Source organism: Raphanus sativus, chromosome 5 (genome assembly GCF_000801105.2).
Source record: "Raphanus sativus cultivar WK10039 chromosome 5, ASM80110v3, whole genome shotgun sequence".
NCBI lineage: Eukaryota > Viridiplantae > Streptophyta > Magnoliopsida > Brassicales > Brassicaceae > Raphanus > Raphanus sativus.
In genome coordinates, this window is record NC_079515.1 from 22,379,045 (window position 1) to 22,397,493 (window position 18,449).

Consider the following 18,449-nt stretch of genomic DNA (forward strand, 5'->3'; position numbering starts at 1 on the left):
TAGCGTCATGTTAAGAGACATTGACTCATTGTTGCTCCAGTATTCATATTAGCTAACAACTATTCTCTCCATTTTCTTTTTTCTTTTGTGTAGAGGTAGCATACTGTAGCCGCCACTGGAAAGAAAACCCCTAGAGTTGGATATATAACAATAATATCAAACAAAATTGGCCAGTTGAGCAACAGCAGTGGCCAGATAAAGGCATACCTTCAGGTTGCTATTACCATCATACAATCTTGTTGCTTCTCTTCTGACACTTTTTTTTTCTCACTTAACACGGAATATAAAACCATTGGTCAAGTCTTGCGAGGACCACTCCCACTGGCCTTTTTCTTTTTCTTTTTATATGCCTTATAGTGTGTAAATATTATAAATTCATGTGTGATCCTTGTCCATCTTGGATAAAACCCTTGAAGATGGTTCCTTAATGTTGATTGACGCTAGGGGAAATATGCTTTGTGAGGCTTCTTGCATCTCTTCTCTAAAGATAACCAATCAATAATCAATTGGTAAGAGCTGCTGATATGGCATAACTGTTGAATCTGATAGGTGATCTGTTGTGGGACTTTGAAATACTCTAGATATTGTACAACTTACAGTCTAGTAGTCAAATGTTGTTTCTTGTCGTGGATTCTGGATTTTACATTCACTTTTGGCTATAATTATTCCTAAATCCACTGTTACTTGCAGACGACCAACTAGAGTACAAGATAGGACAAGAGATAGCGATGAAAAAGACAGGTACTGAATCAATCTTTTGATCACACCATGATACATATGGGATGCACGTTAATTAATTGTATATTTTTTATGTTCATACTACACAGGATGTTTATTTCGATGATGAATCTGTTGTCATCTGTTTTTTTTTGGTTTGCTTTGACTTCCACTAAGTATGTTCTTTTATTGTTTAGTAAGATATCAGAATTCAACTAATGCAAATCATGTTAATAAGAAAAAGATGAAGAAGGTATAACACTGGAAGAATAAAAGAATAAATGTTATTCAAAAGAGCTAAACCAAAGACAAATACATTCTTCTGCAAACATATTGCTTGCAAAATGGGAGAGAGACAGACAACATAAAAAAACACATAACAAGACGCCACTCTATGTAATAGACCTAAACTAAACCCCCCCCCCCCCCCCCCCCCTAATACTCTCTTCATAAGATTTTATAATACTCACTAACCTCTACCTTCTTTTTTATACCATCTCTCTTCTTGCAGTGAGTTCATTAGTTTCCAAACTCAAAAACTGCACTGCCCTTCTTTGTTTTTATGCTCCGGATATCACCGACTGAATCATGCTGGCGTCGAACTCATCACCTTCCTTTCTCCTCATCTCTATGATCTTCCTGTGTGAGTTTGAATGCAGAGATGGGACGAAGGTCGGGCTCGAGGCTGGTCTGTATTCCGGAACCAGACGGCCAGACCTGAACCGGACCCCGCAAGCGTTGCAGAGGGTCTTCGGTCCATCGGGCCCTTCCCTCCACTGAGGAGTCTTGGTGGTCTCGCAATGAGTGCATTTCCTCACTATCCCATCATAGCTACTCGCCTCTGTGTGGAGGCTGCTGGTCTTGCGTTTCTTCTTGGCCTGTTGCTCGGAAGAGTAGTAAGTCGTCTCGAGCTTACGTGGTTCAAACGGGTGAAGGTATCTGAATCTATGTGTTGTGGGGCGCCGCTTGCGCTTGCTTCTCATGCCTTTCACAGGGAAAGTCAAACTCTGAGATATTAAGTTCTGCGGAGAGAAAGAAGCGTCACTGCTCTCGAGTACTGACACAGGGCTTGAAGACTGGAATAGCTTAGAGACTTTGATGTCGGGAGGTGATGAAGATTGTTGGAGAGTGCTGGACTCTTCCTGCACACACATGATATGAATATTTAGACCCTTATTACTACTCATTATTGGTTGCACTATATAATCTAATAATTGATGTAACTCACCAATAGAGGTACAGGGGCAACCTCCTTGTTAGTGACATGATAGGATGTGAACTCAGAGGGAAAAGTAGTAAACAAATCCATGGGAGGAGGCTCGAGGTGTTGAAACTTGGAGTCCCAATCTTCTCCTCCCTCGCCTGTGGTGGTGTCTTCGAGTGGAAAGTTGATATGGTTGATGATATCATCAAAGAAACTGTCTGAAAGACCTTTGAATTCCTCCTCAGGGAACCAACTCATGCTTCCTTCTTAATGCTGCAGAGAAAAAATAAAAAATAAAAAAAACAGGTTAGTGATTTTGAAATGAGCCTAAAACAACAATTATATGCACCAAATGATTTACAAGAACAGCTAAGTAAGAATAATTAATTATAGAATTGATCACTTTAAACTTGTTGGATTGTGTAGTAGTAATATTTTAGGGGTTTCACTCAAAAAATACAGTGAACCTTTCTAGAGAAATTTCACCAAGAAGACCAAAATAAAAACTACACAATCTCAGACGTAATAATAACAATTGAGAACATCTTTGCAAGGTCTAGGTAAGAGTGATACTACTTCTCTTTTAAGATTTTTAGACAGAAATGTCGGTCGCATTTTCTCACACCAAACCAAAACGGCAAAGATATATTTTCTTTTTAAAGAAAAATATTACTTGTAACATTCTATGCAACACACAGCAAAATTAGAACAAATGAAATATAACACATACAGAAAAATGTATCCACAACGTTAAGCGGAGATAAAGAGAGAAAGACGTACGAACCTTTTCAATATACTTTGGACTACACAGACTGGTTTAGGGATTTGCAGGTTCAACTTTGGGAGAGAGAGAGAGAGAGAGATGGGGGAAGAAGATAAAAAAAGGTAGATAGATGGGAGTTTTCAATGTCTCCTCGGTTTCTTCTTCTCTTTTCAGATTTTTTTTTATAATAAATATAACGAAAAAGAAGTATGGAAACTGCTTTTCATCTTAAAACATTTCTTAGCTTTAAAGAAAAATCTGTAATCAGATTTTAGAGGAAAGTAAATTATGTTATTAGCGCGTCTTTTTAACATTTTAGTAACCTCAATATTTACATTACTGTACTTTCCTGAAACCCCATTCAATTTTACAGTGGTAAACACGGATATTTTTAATATAAATAAGGTAACAGATCAGTCAAATATTTGATCCATTTGAATGGATGAGAGAAAGGAATATATGTCCGTGTAAGAAAAAAAAATAGAACGCTTTACCATTTTTAATTAACTTGGTAAAGATAAGTATGTTTTAAATTTGTTGAACAAAGATGGTAATACAGTCAAATGTATTAAAGTATACTCCCTCTGTTCCTAAATATAGGATTTTCTACACTTTTCACGTTTATTAAGACTATAATAATTATTTGCACTTTATTTAATTATTTATATCATTTACACACTTTCCAATAACTGTCTACCAATAAAATTTAATCAGTACAACTTTTAATAAAAAAAGAACCTCAAAAGTATACAAAACTACCTTAAAAATATAGAAAATCTTATATTGTGGAACAAAGAAAAACTCCAAAAAATCCTATATTTAAGAACGGAGGGAGTAGAAAAGAAAGAAAAAAAAACAAAAGGGCACATAGCACATGCAGATTCAATCAGGTGACACAAAAATACACCTTGAATAAGGATGGTTCGTTTCTAGATCCCATCTATTATTATTTTTATGAAGTAATGATATGTTTGATTTATTTAGCAAATTAATACTAGTAAATTAGATTAATAATTAGAAAAAAATTGTCAAAAGTGAAATGGAGAGATCACCGACGAACGATTACGAGACGAGAACCGAATTTTTCGAGTAATTATTGTGGCGTTACCTCATGGGAAAGTGGGTCCCTTGCCTAACTCTTTTGCTTCCCATCTCCCACATGTTCTGTTCTTCCTATCAATTATTTCTAGTCGTAACTTAAAACCAACTAGATACTGACCCGCCCTTCCAAAAGACGGATATATTTTCAGTTTTATTTACTTTGTTAATTTTTTAGTTCTTCTCAATTATGTTTAAATATGTATGTTTGTGTTTGGATGAAGAGATATATATACTGTTTAGTGATTTATGAATGAGGTTTTTTTTTTTCATTTTGCGGTTTTGTTTGGATCACAATAATGAAATTATTTTTATTATTTGTATATTCACTATAATGTAATTTTAATAGGAAATATAAAAAATTCCTTGTTTTCTTAATTTTTGGTCACAAATATTTCTCTGGATTTGGTATTTGAACTTAAATAAATTTAACAAAAATGGTTAGTGAACAAAAATTTAAATGATATAAATAAAATAATTATAATTTTTTGGTCTGAAACATCAATAGCTTAGTGTCTTACAAAAAAAAAACAAAAAATGAACCGACACAAAAAACGACTTGGAGTATATATCAGGAAAAAAGAATACAGCTGCTGTGATTTTTGTTTGGCCATCAAACGTATTGATTTAGTTGTAAGAAAAAAAATACAGCTGCTGTATAGATTGATAGAATAATAGCTGTATTGATATATAGCAAATATAGCAAATCGTGAGATATATAGGTAGTTGAGTAATTCAGTTGGTCTTTTTTTAGTTTCCCACGTTTACCCTTAATGAGTTTTGAAAAAATAGGCAAATACACAATGGCATGAAATGTAATATTCCAGGTAAAAGTGAGGGTAAATCCAAAAAAAAGATCCTGATTTAATTGTATTGATTGATTTGATATTCATGTCCAAAACAATGTATATAGAACAATAAAATATCATGATATTTGTTTTCGTTTTCACTACATCTATGATATTTATTTTCCCATTCTATCTTTCAGAACTTGAGTTTTTCGCATATTGTATAACCCACTAACCCTCCATATCACGTGGGGTAATATTTGCTGCCTTAGTGTGTACGAATTTGTTTATTTGTAGTTTTGTACATAGATAATAATAGTAGAGTTTACCGTGAAAAATAGTACAATCAATTCAAACTAGTTAGTACTTAGTAGTAATACTTTGCAAAAATGCGAAATCTAATGAAAACTTTATAAAAGAGAATGGTTGCTTTAAATATTTCTTAAGCCTTTTTTGAAAAGAATGAGAAAGAAGATAGGCTTACTTCTGTTTTGCCTTTTTCACCTGTAAGGCCCAAAACTTTTTCTTTTCCACCAAAAGTCGAAAAGAAATCAAACAATATACGATTGGGCCCTGCAGTCTCGATAATTTAGAGTTGGGCCCAGAAGCTTCTCCAAATTGCTGAATGCCTAAAAGACAGCGAGAGGATCAAATCTCCAAAGAAAGCTCTTCAGACATTGCTTCTCACTCTCAGTTTGATTGATTCTAACAACTGGAGTTAACTTTAGTCTTGTTATCTTGTACAAGTTGTTGTAGTGATTGTGCAATCTTTGTGTTCGGAAAATAAACTCGGTGTTCTAATCTGGTGAGTTGGATAGTTTATCAAATCTGGAAATGCATTCTTAAAGAGTTATATTGCACCTAATCAAATAGGATATCATCACTGGAGTAGTAAAGATAAAGAGAAGAAAAATATATTATAAAAGCCTAGAAACATAGACATATGTGATGAGAGCTTTTAAACTAAAGGGGGGAGACTAAACCTCTACCTACCCTCACACTCACTTGATCACGGAAACGAAAGCTTCATTTACAAGAGACAGGGTAATAAGAAACTTTGATGATGGCCCCCAATCATCAATTAACAGACTATTTTTTTTCAGTATTAAAGGGAACTTACTTTTTTTTATATGCAACTCTAAACCAACTGTTATACCCTAGACACCAGGAGATTAGATCACTCGTCATCAGAGAGACAGACCACATCATTGCTCCTCTGCAATCCACTCCCCAAGTTCTGTTGTTGTTCTTGCTGCTGAAATGACGAAGATGAATATGTATTGGAGATGAGAGGCTGTCTTGGCTGAGGCATTGTGCTGTACGCTGAAGTCAGAGGAGGAAGGTCTGATGGGCGAGAAACTGGAGGAGCTGAAGCAGTATGATATCTCGGTGAGCTCACTTGTGTTGCTCTCTGTGCTAGCTGCTGGATTCTACCTGGAGAAGAAAAAAAGGTGTTATTATGACTTTATAACCTTATATCTTAAAACTAATTATGCTCTATTAATCCAACACTTGCCCCTTGGAGATGCTGAGGAATGAGAGGAGACTCTGCTCGTACATTTAGACAAGAACGCACTCGACAAGAACTTGTTCATTATAACAAGATTCTTCCTCGTCTGTAACTTCGTCTTTCTGGCTGCATGTTCAGCTTCTACCTCATGAAACTTTCTTTGATACGCTTCTTGTATTTCAGCTATCCTCCTCTCGAAATTAGCTTTCGAGATTGATTTCTGCTCACAAAAAAAAAATTAAGAGTCAGTGAACAAACATTGAGAAAAAAGGAACCAAAACTAGAGTTGACAACAACTAACCTTTTCTTCACAGATCTTCTTTGTGATCTCTGATTGTCTTCGCAGTTTCTCCAGTTCATGCTGAAACGGGTCACTGAACACAGGGAAAGGTATTTGGGGAACATGTTGAACGGGATTTTGTCCCGTAGTAGCCGTAGCGTTGTTAAGAAGTGATGGAAGATGAGCTGTTACACCTGCTGAAGACTCCACAACACCTTCATGGACAAGGGGTGCAACGTTATCTGAGTAAAGGGGATGATCAGACTGTTAGCTGTTTGGCAAAGTTATACTGAAATGCACAAGGATAGTTACCGACCAGTCTCTACTGCATCTGACGCTGTTGTAGTATTTTGGCCCTCAGTGTTTGCTGCTAAGTCAGCCTGAGTTTCAACCGATGGAGATGGCAGAGAGCATGCGTCCTGAGCGTCCATTAGTTCCTGTAGCAAATCCAGAAGGAACATTACAAAGTTGTAATACTTTCTGACAACAAAAGAGAAAGTCTTAAGTTGCGACAATAAGTACCTGATCTGACACTACGCCTGGACCAGCTATAAGTGGCTCAGCTGATGTACTTATGTTTTGGCTCTCAACATTTGCGCCTGAATCAGGCTGATTTCCAGCCGGCGAAGTTGGCAAATGACATGCAACCTGATCACCCTGTCCAGAGAGTCAATTTGAAACAGATATGAGAATCAATCAACCACCAAACTTCCCTACTTTTTCAATTGGAAACTCAGAATGAACATTACAACAGCTAGATAACAATAAAACCGCAAAAGACAGAGTCTTCAAGAGGGACCTGCTCTGATGCAGCAAAACCGCCGGTCTCTAATGTTTCTGATCCAGCTGGCTGACACTCAACTGCTGCTTCAATATTCTTGCACTGATTTTTTTCTGCTGGGTCAGGTTGCTGTCCAGCCGGCTGCGGCTCTATTGCTGTTTCAATGTTTTTGTCCTGAATGTTTACTGCTGGGTCAGATTGCTGTCCAGCCGGTGAAGAAGGCGCAGGAGATCCAGCTGGCTGAGGCTCTAGTTCTGTTTCAATGTTTTTGCCCTGAATGATTGCTGCTGGGTCAGATTGCTGGCTATCCGGTGAAGAAGGCACAGGAGATCCAGCTGGCTGAGGCTCAATTGCTGTTTCAATACTTTTGCTCTGACTGTTTGCTGCTGAGTCAGATAGCCCTCTGGCCGGTGAAGAAGGCACAAGAGATCCAGCTGGCTGCTCTAGTGATGTTTCAATGTTTTTGCCCTGAATGATTGTTGCTGGGTCATATTGCTGGCCATCCGGTGAAGAAGGCACAGGAGATCCAGCTGGCTGAGGCTCAATTGCTGTTTCAATATTTTTGCCCTGACTGTTTGCTGCTGAGTCAGATAGCCCTCTGGCCGGTGAAGAAGGCACAAGAGATCCAGCTGGCTGCTCTAGTGCTGTTTCAATGTTTTTGCCCTGAATGATTGTTGCTGGGTCAGACTGCTTGTCATCCGGTGAAGAAGGCATAGAAGATTCAGCTGGCTGAAGCTCAATAGTTGCTTCAACATTTTTGCCCTGAATGCTTTCTGCTGGGTCAGATTGGCCTCTAGCCGGTGAAGAAGGCATAGAAGATTCAGCTGGCTGAGGCTCAATTGCTGTTTCAATATTTTTGCCCTGAATGTTTACTGCTGGGTCAGATTGCTTTCCACAAGGCATAGGAGATCCCGCTGGCTGAGCCTCAGTTGTTGATTCAATGTTTCGGCCTTGAAAGTTTTCTGCTGGATCAGGTTGCTTTTCTCCCGGTGAAGAAGGCATACGACATATCTCGTGATCCACCTGTCCAGGAAAGTCAATTTATTAAGGAAAAATGGCATTTGATCGGCAGCACAAGCTGTTTTTGCAGGATGACAAGCACTATAAGGATTAAATGAATAAACCTGATCATATTCAGCAGAGCCCCTAGTCTTTACCAAAGACGCAGGGTGTGGCAGAGGCAACACTAACTCGTCAGGAATCTCCTTGTCAAGAGAACAAGCTTCCTCATTATGCTGGTCCAAACTGTTGTCCGCATTGGAGCCCGCTTGAATTGTTCTATCATTTTCTACTGAAACCAAAGCCTCCTCTCTATTCAAAGAAGAGTCGAGAGAGGTAGACTCTGGCACCCTTGAGGGAACATCTTCATCTGGTGTCGCTGATGTCACTTTGTCACGAATCTGGTATTCTGGCAACTGCACGTTCAAGGCCGCAAATTCCTCTTGACAGCCAGCAGGATTTAAAATCTGAGGCGCAGTGATCGAAGGGTGCTCATTGGGCTGGCTCGTTGAAGCCACAATGTCTTTACGCTGTTCATGAGACAAGGTAGAGACATCCAACGCCTTGTCATTTCTTGAAGCCACCATTTCATGAACTTGTTGAGTGCTGCCACCCGACATGGTTCTTAATGTGGTTTCTGCCTCTGGCACTTGACTTCCCTTGGAAGCCATGCAATTCGTTTCAGCATAAGTAGCCTCACCCCTGGCATCACTGCAAGTGTGTACATCAGGAGCATTTGATGAGAATAATCCACTAAAATGCTTGTTGTTGCCACTTTGGATGGGAGCACCATTTCTTAATTCAGCTAGTGCCCATTTCTCTATCCGACTAATCCAACAGGCTTCGTCCTCAGCCAACTTCTTCTTTGTAGCCTCGTATATCTTCTCTAAACTTTCAAGGCATTCATCCAACTCTCTTTTGAGATCATCAAATTTTCTTTCAAAAGTATGTTCCAGCCGTTGGAGAGCATCATGTAAGCTCTGAGTACCTATACCTAAATAGGTGACACGAATAAATGATGCTTCCACCTTTTTACAATTTTGAAGTTCCTGCTTCTTGTCAGCATTCCTATTCATCAGGTCCATCTTTTTTTCCTCGAGGGTTTGTACAAGCTTACGCAGGCTCTTACAGCATTTCTTTTTGATGTCGCTAATAGTCTTTTCAACATCCTTTGTTACTGAGCTATAATGGATACCTCTCTTCTCAGCTATGCATTCTTCACCCTTTTCCTGGAAACCTTGTGTGCGCCCCACGAATAGACTCTTCATGCAGTACAAATAAGAATATATATAATCCACCTCTTCTCTAGAGCAATTGAAACCTAATTCCGATTTTGCGCGGACCAGAGATTCTTCACGATTAAACTTTTGCTTTACGAACGAGACTGCAATCCAAATCTGAAAGTGCATTATTAAGAACGTACTCAGCATGTGACTATTCATAAATTATACAACAATCAAAGGCCTTACGTTGTGGCCTACAAAGCATGAATTTTGTTAGATACTAGTAGCTAGCCCAATTCGAGCAATCAATGGAACTTGTAATACATTCCCACAAAAGCAGTGATGCCACAGATGATCCTTTTCAAATAAGGCAGGTGATGAAGAAAACAATGAATACTATGGAAGTGAATGCTATCATACCAAGGCTATCTGGAATGCCTGCAATGTTGAAGCTGGCTCTTTGCAGACACGGTGGTTTTCAATAATATATTCAAGAAAGTTTTCAACCATGCGTGCCAAATTTTCCTGAAAACAAAATGATATGTCAACCAATTAGCAGATATACCTTTTAGTGCAAGTTTAATAGACGGTGCACAGAGAGGATCAAAGAAACATTCAGTATGGACACGGCAGTAGACACATCTATTAGCCATATACGAAGATATAAGACCCCAAAATAACAGTTACTGTATACACAAAACTTATAACATTAGTCAATATATCAGTTTCTATAACACCAGCAAACATATAAACTTTTGATCCACCAGGTACTGAGGCCAAAAGTTATATCAATATCTCCCATGAACAGATCATGCAAAGGAGACAAAGTCTTTCTTAGCTATGAAGGACATGGGGAAGATAACTAGCTAGTGTTTCGTGCAGAAGTTCCTCCATTTTTAACAGATATTGGCAACGGAGCCAGCCAGATATGATGGGAGCAATATAGATGAACACTAAAAATTTTCCATTTGGCTATAACATGAAATGAGGTAACAATTCCAATTACAATCTACATATGCAAAAGCTAAAATAAGTTGCGCAGGCGAAAGAGCCACTTACTGAAAGATGCAGAACTTGGCAAAGTTTTGCTATCTGCGGCTTTAAGACAGCATGGAGACTCTTCTGTGATTCGCCCGGAGTTTGTCTCAAATCAATGCCAGCAAACATATCCTCTGGGATTCTAGATATATGACCGCCTTCAGAATACAAGCCAATAGCATCTTTTCCATTAAATGCATCGTTCATACCAGAAGCAGATCCACATGATGGCTGGAATGTTGTGACTTTTGGTGACTCCAAATCCCCTGAAGATTAGACAATAAGCAAAGTAATTGCAAAATTCAATGAACACTAGAGTTATAGGGGTATAAACTATTTTACCCATGTGATCCTTCCCTGAGGCTTTTCCTTCATCGTAATCTGAAGCCTTCTTTATCTTCTTTGTATTTTTGCCATCGTCAAGTTTGGCAGTCGCTTCAGAGACCTGAAGATGCCGTACTCTTTTTCGACTCCTTTGTGAAGTATCTGAATGATATTTCCACATAGGGTTCTTTCCATCCAACAGCTTTGCCCAAAATATATTTGGACTAACTTCATCTGACAGCTCGACATATTTTTCACCAAACAAAGTAGACTCAGTGCTGTAAGTTCCCTGGGTATGCTTGGCTTCTAAGAGTAGACACAGCTTGCCTACATTTCCTTCTCCAACACTGGAAGAGAGTATGGACGAGAACTCACGAATCACGTCGCCCCTGATAGATTGCTCTAATGGAACTCCTGAATCTGGGGTTTGACTTCCATGGAGGTGATCCAGCTTATCAAATAAATATGAAGTCCCCCACATGAGCAGTGCATGTGTGAGAGGACGGCTTAGGTTTTCCAGAGACTTTTTTTGCCTAGCCAGAATCAGGGCTTTTTCTTCCACTGTAAATACTGAGTACAACCGGAATATTTTAGTTCTTTCGGAATATGACTCGATCTTGATCTTCTCTAAGAGCTTAACATCATGCGATGGATTCAAGCTGCTTCCAAAAAGAATCAACGTCTCAGCCCGCAACAGTTTGATGCTTTGACTGCAGGCACGTGTTTCCAAAAGCAGAATAAAACATTCACTCTCCTTGTTGAAATTATTTATAGCGTTCTTCGTTGAGTGACAGACCCCATGCTCATAAGAATTCTGACCAAATCTTTGACCCACAAAATCGTCCAGAATATGAGCAAGCAGAAGCCCCTCAGGGCTTTGTGTTGCCTGTTGAACAAAATATGAAAAGTTATTCAAACAAACATGAGGCACATATATCGATAAAGGTAGAGAAGAAACATTTCAACTCAGCATTTCTCATAGTGCCAACTGATTACTGAAGGCTACTTTACAATTCATGATCACATGATCAAAAACATACTTCAGCAGAAGACAGAATTCCATTGTTAAAAGCAAATGCAGTAAGGGACGTATTTATGACAAACAAATAAGTCTCTTCATTCATAATAATGGAAATGCACCTGGTAGAAGACAACTGCTTTTAAACCCTTTGATTTTATCTGAGTAAGCATTGCATCAAGTAGGTGAAGTTTTCCGCTTGCTTTGACTTCTACATCCACGAGTTCACGCAACTCCAGATTATTGGTGAGCAGTTGTTTCAAATATGCATCCATAACATATGGGTGGTCACAAGTCTGTCAACAAAATTGCAAACACACGAAGAAGGCAGTTAATATCTCCACACATTAAAGTACAGAAAGAGCCTTTGAGAAAACGTGATGCTGAGAGACAGTAGTCAGATATCTAAATAAATCCTAAACTGTCTTGTTTGCACTTCAAGTTCTATGTGTTACGGAGCAGCGTAAAACAAATAGACATTTCTTAACAAAACATACAAACAGAAAAACATAGCACCTGTGTGACAACATCTTAGGAGCATTGCACATAATACTTTTTTGAACAGCAATGCAGCGAACACTTTATCTATATATATATTTCGTTCTTATCTTATTGCCATCGTTAACTGGGAATTTAACGCACAAGCGCATTGAAGAAAAACTTACTTTCCTTACAGAAGTGAGAGTTTCTTCGAGATCAATCCTCGACAGTGAAGAAAGAGATAGAGATTTGGAGAAGAGAGTCCGACAGTATTGCTCTATCTGTACATCTGATAGCTGCACCGGAACCCAATACTCTGGGTACACCGATGACAATTTGGGGTCATATGATTTATCTTGTCGCGTATCATGCCTGTTCTCCCCACAGTCTCTGTTTGAAGCGGGTCCAGATTCCTTCATATCATACATACAATTCAGAACAGAATTTTCAGTTTACAAGTAAAACTAAATTTGACAGGCCAATGTTAAAAAGGTGTCCAAAGTAAAGCAAGAAGAAACCAACCTGTGCCAAGTGATCAGGTTCTTGAACTGGCTGAGCAATGCAGGAGGAAACACGCAGATTTTCAAAATCATCGCTGACCCTTCAAAATTGTTGTAAAACTAAAATTACAATCTAGAACATATCGGTCAGCATTCATCTATAAAAGCAATTGCCAGATCGTTTCAAAAAGAGATGAGAGTCAAAAAAAAAAAAAAAAATCTTACTTTTTCCCTTTTTGACATGTGCCCCGACTTTTAGGTTGACTATTATTTGTGCGCCGGCGTGGAGATGGAATAACCCCATCAGAACTCATAATGCGGTCATCTGCATTTGCACATTCATCCATCACAATTCCTGCAGTGTCCCTTTTTCTTTTCAGAGGCAAATCTATGTCGGTTTCTAAGCTAGTTGCACTGACGGGAACCTTCTGCGTTTCCGGATTCTCAGATTGCGGACCTATAACACTGCCATCCCCAACCACGGGGGATGAATCAAGCACCATGCTTTCTGTAACCCTAGCTAGTTTCACAGCAAAATCGGGGCTCTTGGCTAAACTAGTTCCGCCAACTAGCACCCCTTTAGACTCTGAATTCACACGTGGGGAACGGTTAACGTCTCTGGCATCATCATTTCCAGCAGGAACTCGGCGAGAACAACCAAGCACAACAAGTTCGTCATCATTAGAAGAAGCATTAGCTTTCCCCTTGAGATGCCCTCTATACAAGGCCCTGTAACTCCGGCCTGTCATCTTAGGCACATATTTCTTCACCTCCCCTACTGTCAAATCTTCTACGTCGTCCATCGCTCTGCCCTTGCTCTCCGCAACATCCGAGGCTGAAGTGTCAGCGTCCCTGCCAGGCTTATCAGATGAAACACTCTTTCCCCTGTTGGACCTCCTCAGAGGACTTGCTCTGTGTTTCTTCTCGATTTTACCAGACTTTTTCGAAACTGAAACAGGTGATGGAGTCCGTCCCTCTGACTTAGCTGTACTAGAGGTAGACGATGCTCCTCCACGGGCGGACCTCCTCAAACCCAAACCAGAAGTTTCTTTATCTGCAGAGGCAGAGGAAGCTACAGCTAGAGACCTAGTGGAAACGGTCCTTCCCGTAGAACCATTCTTCTCGTCTTTCTTCATCTCATCTGAAACCACACTTAAAAGAAGAAAAAATGATAAAAGTTTCAATCTTTTCTTTTCACACCAAGAGAAAAAAGGGCTTGCTTACTACACAAACTAACAAGCTAATCAATGTGCATGCACCAGACGCCTATAGAATCTCATCTTACTCCCCCCTTAGTACATGTGGGTCTCTAAAAAAAAAAATCCCTAAAATCGTTTGATCCAGACCTTAAATTAAAAATCCCTAAACGAAGTGTGTACCTCCACGAGAGAGAAACGAGGAATGAGCTTTAATTCTACGGCTTTGACGCGACGGGGGAAAACCTAGGAATCTGATATTTTTTTTATTTTTCCGGTAGAAATCGTCGACGAATCGCTTTCTCCAAGCTCTGCCTGCGCAACTTTCACGGTGGACACTAGTCAGTAGTCACACACACGCACACGCTCTTCGCTTTTAAGGCGCTTTGTGGATTTGTGACAGTGGTATATATAATTTGTTCCGTGGTAATTAAATTCCCCCTTTTAAGATTTTCATCTTTTTTACTTTTCTTTCTTTTTTCGTGTTCAAACGTTACACACTTGTTAAAATTTTATATTTACACCGTTATCGTAATAATTATTACTACCGCCAAAATGATTTGTCTTCCCCTTGTGTTTTCGAATTTAAACGGTTTTTAAGTACAAAATGATACTTTGGTATTGGGAACTTTTAACTACAGAAGAATTATGAATTTAAGGTAACCCTGATAAAACTTCTCCACCATGAAGAATCCAGAATCATTCAAGAATCGTCTCTAGAGTCAGAGAACAAGAAACTCTCGGTGAAGTTGCTTCTGAAACTACGTGGGCCTTATTGGGCTTTTTGTTTACGAATACGTTAGTTTATGTTGGGTTTCATTTTTGGCCCATATCAACGACTCAAAACAATATTGATAGCGGTACGCCGGTACGTATAGAATTAGGGGCTATCAATCGTTTTTAATACCAGCAACGTTATCACATTATTATATTTTTTGCTAAAGTGTTATCACATTATTTGTGATCGCCACCGTTATTCTCTTTGACGATGAATATACGTAAAACCAATGTACTGAGAATAATACTAACTGTTGAAACCATCATTTTAGTGTATACGTGAAGGATTAAAGATTAGTAAAAACTAGTAACGTGTCTTTGTTAATTAAAAGGTGAATTAGCGCATTAATTATACATAAACGGAACCAATATTAGCAAACGCTCTTGTTCTCCGCCATATAAACGTCCACATATTCCACGATGTATGATGGTTCTCTAGCTATTAGCAAACACCCAACTTCTAAAGGTATCTTAAAAAGACTGGTCATATAACTATAAGTAACATTAGTTAAGGCTTAAGCTAGAAAGTACGTTTCTAATAAACAAAGTTAAGTACACCTGGATGGTTAGATCTGAACATAGTTTAACGGTAGTAGTTTGTATATTTGAGAGTCAGCGAGGACGTCGATATCTGTAATAGGGAACATGATACGAAAAGTCTAATGGTACGTCATCATCAAATATCTGAATTATTGTGTGTTTCCAGGATTTGATAAGTCTGCAGACCACGATGCAGGTCAATGAAGCCATTATCACAATATTAACAGCCCAAAGGCTAAATATAATTACTTAAAGGTGCTGTACTCATCAGTATATTGGAATTAAACAATGTCTGAATAGTTAGTTTGAGTTGTATTTTCATTTATCTGAAGAGGAAAAAATTAATACAGATATATGTTACACCTTATAAATATAATTACTTAAAGGTGCTGAGCTCATCAGTATATAGTTGACTTTTAGGTTTTCATATTCCGACAAAGATTTTCTCTTGACATATATAGACGTTAGCAATATTGATTGATAAGCATTAGTACTCATATAGTAGTTACATATCAGAAGTTACGAACTCTTAGTTTCACAAAATTTTGAGAAATTAAGATTAACTAGTTGTCACGAGTCTTAACCTTAAAGAGCGATACATTTCAATCAAAAAGAGCTTTTAATTAAAAAAGGCTCGGTGCAAACATATAAAACAAATTCAAGAAAGACAAACGCAACATGAAGAAGGAAACAGATACTTATTTTCCCATTGTTTGTTTCCATTTCAAAAGTAAAATTATTGATTTTAAACTTGGAATGATCAAGCATTGTTGGGTGTGTTCTGAGGCGGTGTAGCAGAGCGGCTACGAGGGCCACCCTCAGACTTGGCGTTCTTGGCAAACTTGAGACTTCCTTGATGCAAGTTCTTCTCCTTCTCCTGCTCATTCCACTCCGAACCATAATAATGCTCCTCCGTACCTGTGACTGGATCTGTAGAGGGAGGCAAGAACATGCTTCCCCACTGAGGAAAGTGGATTAAGGTCACAGGCAACGTGCAAGCAACTATCATAACTCCCATCCACGTTAGCCCTTGTTCAGTCGTGAAGCGGGAGGTAGAGAAGAAGATAAGTTGTGTGAGTCCTGACCCAAAGTTTCCCCCAGCCCCGGTAAAACCCGAGATGATACCTAGGGCTCGCCGGGAGACAAAAGGCACGATAGCAAAGGTGGCTCCGCAAGCGGCTTGTGCTCCTAAAGAGAAGAGGATCATAGCTACAACAGCAGTTACAAGGGTGTTGGCCCGGCCGAGCCACACGCAGAAGAGACCACCTGCCGTCTGAATGATCCACAACGCCCACAAACGCCCTCTCATCCCGAAGTACTTGGCTGCAAAGTCAGATGCATAGCCTCCTGCTGGACGAGCAAAGAAGTTGGCCATTCCGAAAGATGCTGCTATGATTCCAGCTGTGTGAAGCTTCAAGTGGAACCTAAACAAACAATTTATTACTCCCTCAGTTTCAATATGTAGAATGTTTAATGGAATTTTTCAAATAACCTTAATTTTATCAAGTTTTGTATAACCAATTGCGTTTTATTTTTTTAATTATAATTAAATTAATTATAATTGTAATTTTTCAGATAACCTTAATTGGTGTGTTCAGGCTTCAAATGAAATCCGAACAACACCATAAAAATATATTTTCAAATGGCGATCAAAAGCAAACCTGTCAAAGAAGTATTCGGCGATAACATTGTCAGTGCTCAACTCAACTCCCATGGAGTATCCATAGAGAAGAACAAAGATCCAAGTCCTGTAGTTTGTGACAGCGTACCACATAATCTACACCATTTATACAAAACGAAGGGTTATTACTTTATACGTCTAGCTCGCTAAGATGACATATTCATGTGTGATATATGTAAATAGTTACCTTTCCGAATTTGTCTTTGGCAACTTCTCCCTTTTTCTCCAAGGTACTTCGGTTGCCATCAGGAAGATCTTGACCTAGATTGAGCACCAAGACTCCCATGATGATGTGCAACCAACCAGGGACGAAGAAGGCAAGCCTCCAGGCTGTGAACGCTGTTGCACCACACCGCCTAATGATTTCATACACAATAGGCATGAGCAACTGCGTTATACCACCACCCATGTTTCCCCACCCGGCGGCTGTACCGTTCACCAGACCGATGATCTGACTATTGAACATAGTGCTCATCCAATATTGACAAGACACAAACGTCGCTAGACAGAACCCAATCATGAACCTCACCGTTATGAACCCTGCCGCTCCACTCACGAAGCTCATTGAGAACACCGTTGGTGCGGAAAGCATCACAAGGAAGGCACAGCCGTAACGAGGACCGAGAAGATCACACACTGCTCCCATCACCAGCCTAGAGAAGATACTCCCAGAGACAGACGCAACTCCAGCGTTTCCAATGTCTTGTTTTGTGAGGTTGAGATTCTCCCTGATGATGGGAACAAGTGGTGCAGCTGCGAACGTCGAGACAAAACATGTGGAGAAAGAGATCCACGAGAGATGGAACGTTCTCATGTGAGGTTTGGCAAAGGAGAATAGCTTGAAAACCGTTGCCTTATGTTCCGAGTCCACCGGCAAGTCGAATTTTGCTGTCTTGTCGGTTGGGACAATCGGTGAAGCCACCGAGAAAGCAAATGTTTGTTCTCTACCGGTCACTCCATGCATGGAGCTTCCCGGCTCACCAGTAGAATCACCCATTGATACAAACTATTAAGTTCCTTCACAAGAATGTGATATGATTTAAGTTTTTGTTTTGATTGATGTCTGGAAGATCACACGAGGGCTTATATAGTATTCCTAGCGTTGACTATTTGAAAAATGCATTCTTTGGAGATTCCCAATGGTTATCCTAACATTTATAATGAACTTTTTTAATTGTACAGCAACAATTTAAAAGTACTATATGGAGGAATCTATTGCATCTTCCTAGTCTCTCGCTTATCCCAAAGGTTGCCTGGTTATCAAATGGCAACTCTACCCTTGTATAGTTAGCGCTGTGTATTAAGTTAAGATCTGAATTTTTTGTAACTAGTACCAAAAATGTAGGCATTACATTATTGATTATCAAAACTTCACTGCCTAAATTATGTGATGTAGGAATGTAAGGAGGTTCATGAATATAGTTGAGGTCGAAATTAATTAAGACGCTGAGAGGCTTACTCTAGCAGATACCTAGCTATGGTATCTCCATTAGCGCACAAATTAATCAGATAATTTGCGTTGCGTACGTTAG

General features: G+C 39.2%; 3 protein-coding genes across 7 annotated transcripts; all 3 read right to left on the bottom strand.

The window, feature by feature from the left end:
* Nucleotides 1–927: 927 nt before the first annotated feature.
* On the bottom strand, nt 928–2,906 carry LOC108856370 (GATA transcription factor 11). 2 transcript variants are annotated; one of them, XM_018630154.2, is made up of 3 exons: nt 2,706–2,906; nt 1,946–2,194; nt 928–1,853 (listed from the first exon to the last, which is right to left on the bottom strand). In XM_018630154.2, the coding sequence occupies exons 2-3, from the start codon at nt 2,177–2,179 to the stop codon at nt 1,278–1,280; spliced, it is 810 nt and encodes a 269-aa protein (XP_018485656.1). In that variant the 5' UTR covers nt 2,180–2,194; nt 2,706–2,906; the 3' UTR covers nt 928–1,277. The 2 variants fall into 2 exon arrangements, with proteins under 2 accessions (XP_018485656.1, XP_018485655.1); XM_018630153.2 differs by having other exon boundaries at nt 928–1,859; nt 2,706–2,897.
* A 2,562-nt stretch (nt 2,907–5,468) lies between these two features.
* Nucleotides 5,469–14,295, bottom strand: LOC108862426 (helicase protein MOM1). Of its 4 annotated transcripts, none has more exons than XM_056986712.1 (15): nt 14,103–14,295; nt 12,949–13,864; nt 12,746–12,824; nt 12,409–12,636; nt 11,866–12,039; nt 10,744–11,611; nt 10,423–10,667; nt 9,784–9,888; nt 8,266–9,537; nt 7,160–8,164; nt 6,883–7,017; nt 6,677–6,797; nt 6,382–6,602; nt 6,083–6,300; nt 5,469–6,000 (listed from the first exon to the last, which is right to left on the bottom strand). In XM_056986712.1, exons 2-15 carry the CDS (start codon nt 13,857–13,859, stop codon nt 5,748–5,750), a joined length of 5,835 nt encoding a protein of 1,944 aa, XP_056842692.1. In that variant the 5' UTR covers nt 13,860–13,864; nt 14,103–14,295; the 3' UTR covers nt 5,469–5,747. The 4 variants fall into 4 exon arrangements, with proteins under 4 accessions (XP_056842692.1, XP_056842693.1, XP_018492051.2 ...); XM_056986713.1 differs by having other exon boundaries at nt 5,469–6,004; nt 6,087–6,300; nt 6,382–6,575; nt 14,103–14,294; XM_018636549.2 differs by having other exon boundaries at nt 5,469–6,004; nt 6,087–6,300; nt 14,103–14,294.
* Nucleotides 14,296–15,818: 1,523 nt separating this feature from the next.
* On the bottom strand, nt 15,819–17,954 carry LOC108859644 (high-affinity nitrate transporter 2.1-like). Its single transcript, XM_018633554.2, has 3 exons — nt 17,105–17,954; nt 16,898–17,013; nt 15,819–16,660 (listed from the first exon to the last, which is right to left on the bottom strand). Exons 1-3 carry the CDS (start codon nt 17,912–17,914, stop codon nt 15,997–15,999), a joined length of 1,590 nt encoding a protein of 529 aa, XP_018489056.1. The 5' UTR covers nt 17,915–17,954; the 3' UTR covers nt 15,819–15,996.
* Nucleotides 17,955–18,449: the final 495 nt, after the last annotated feature.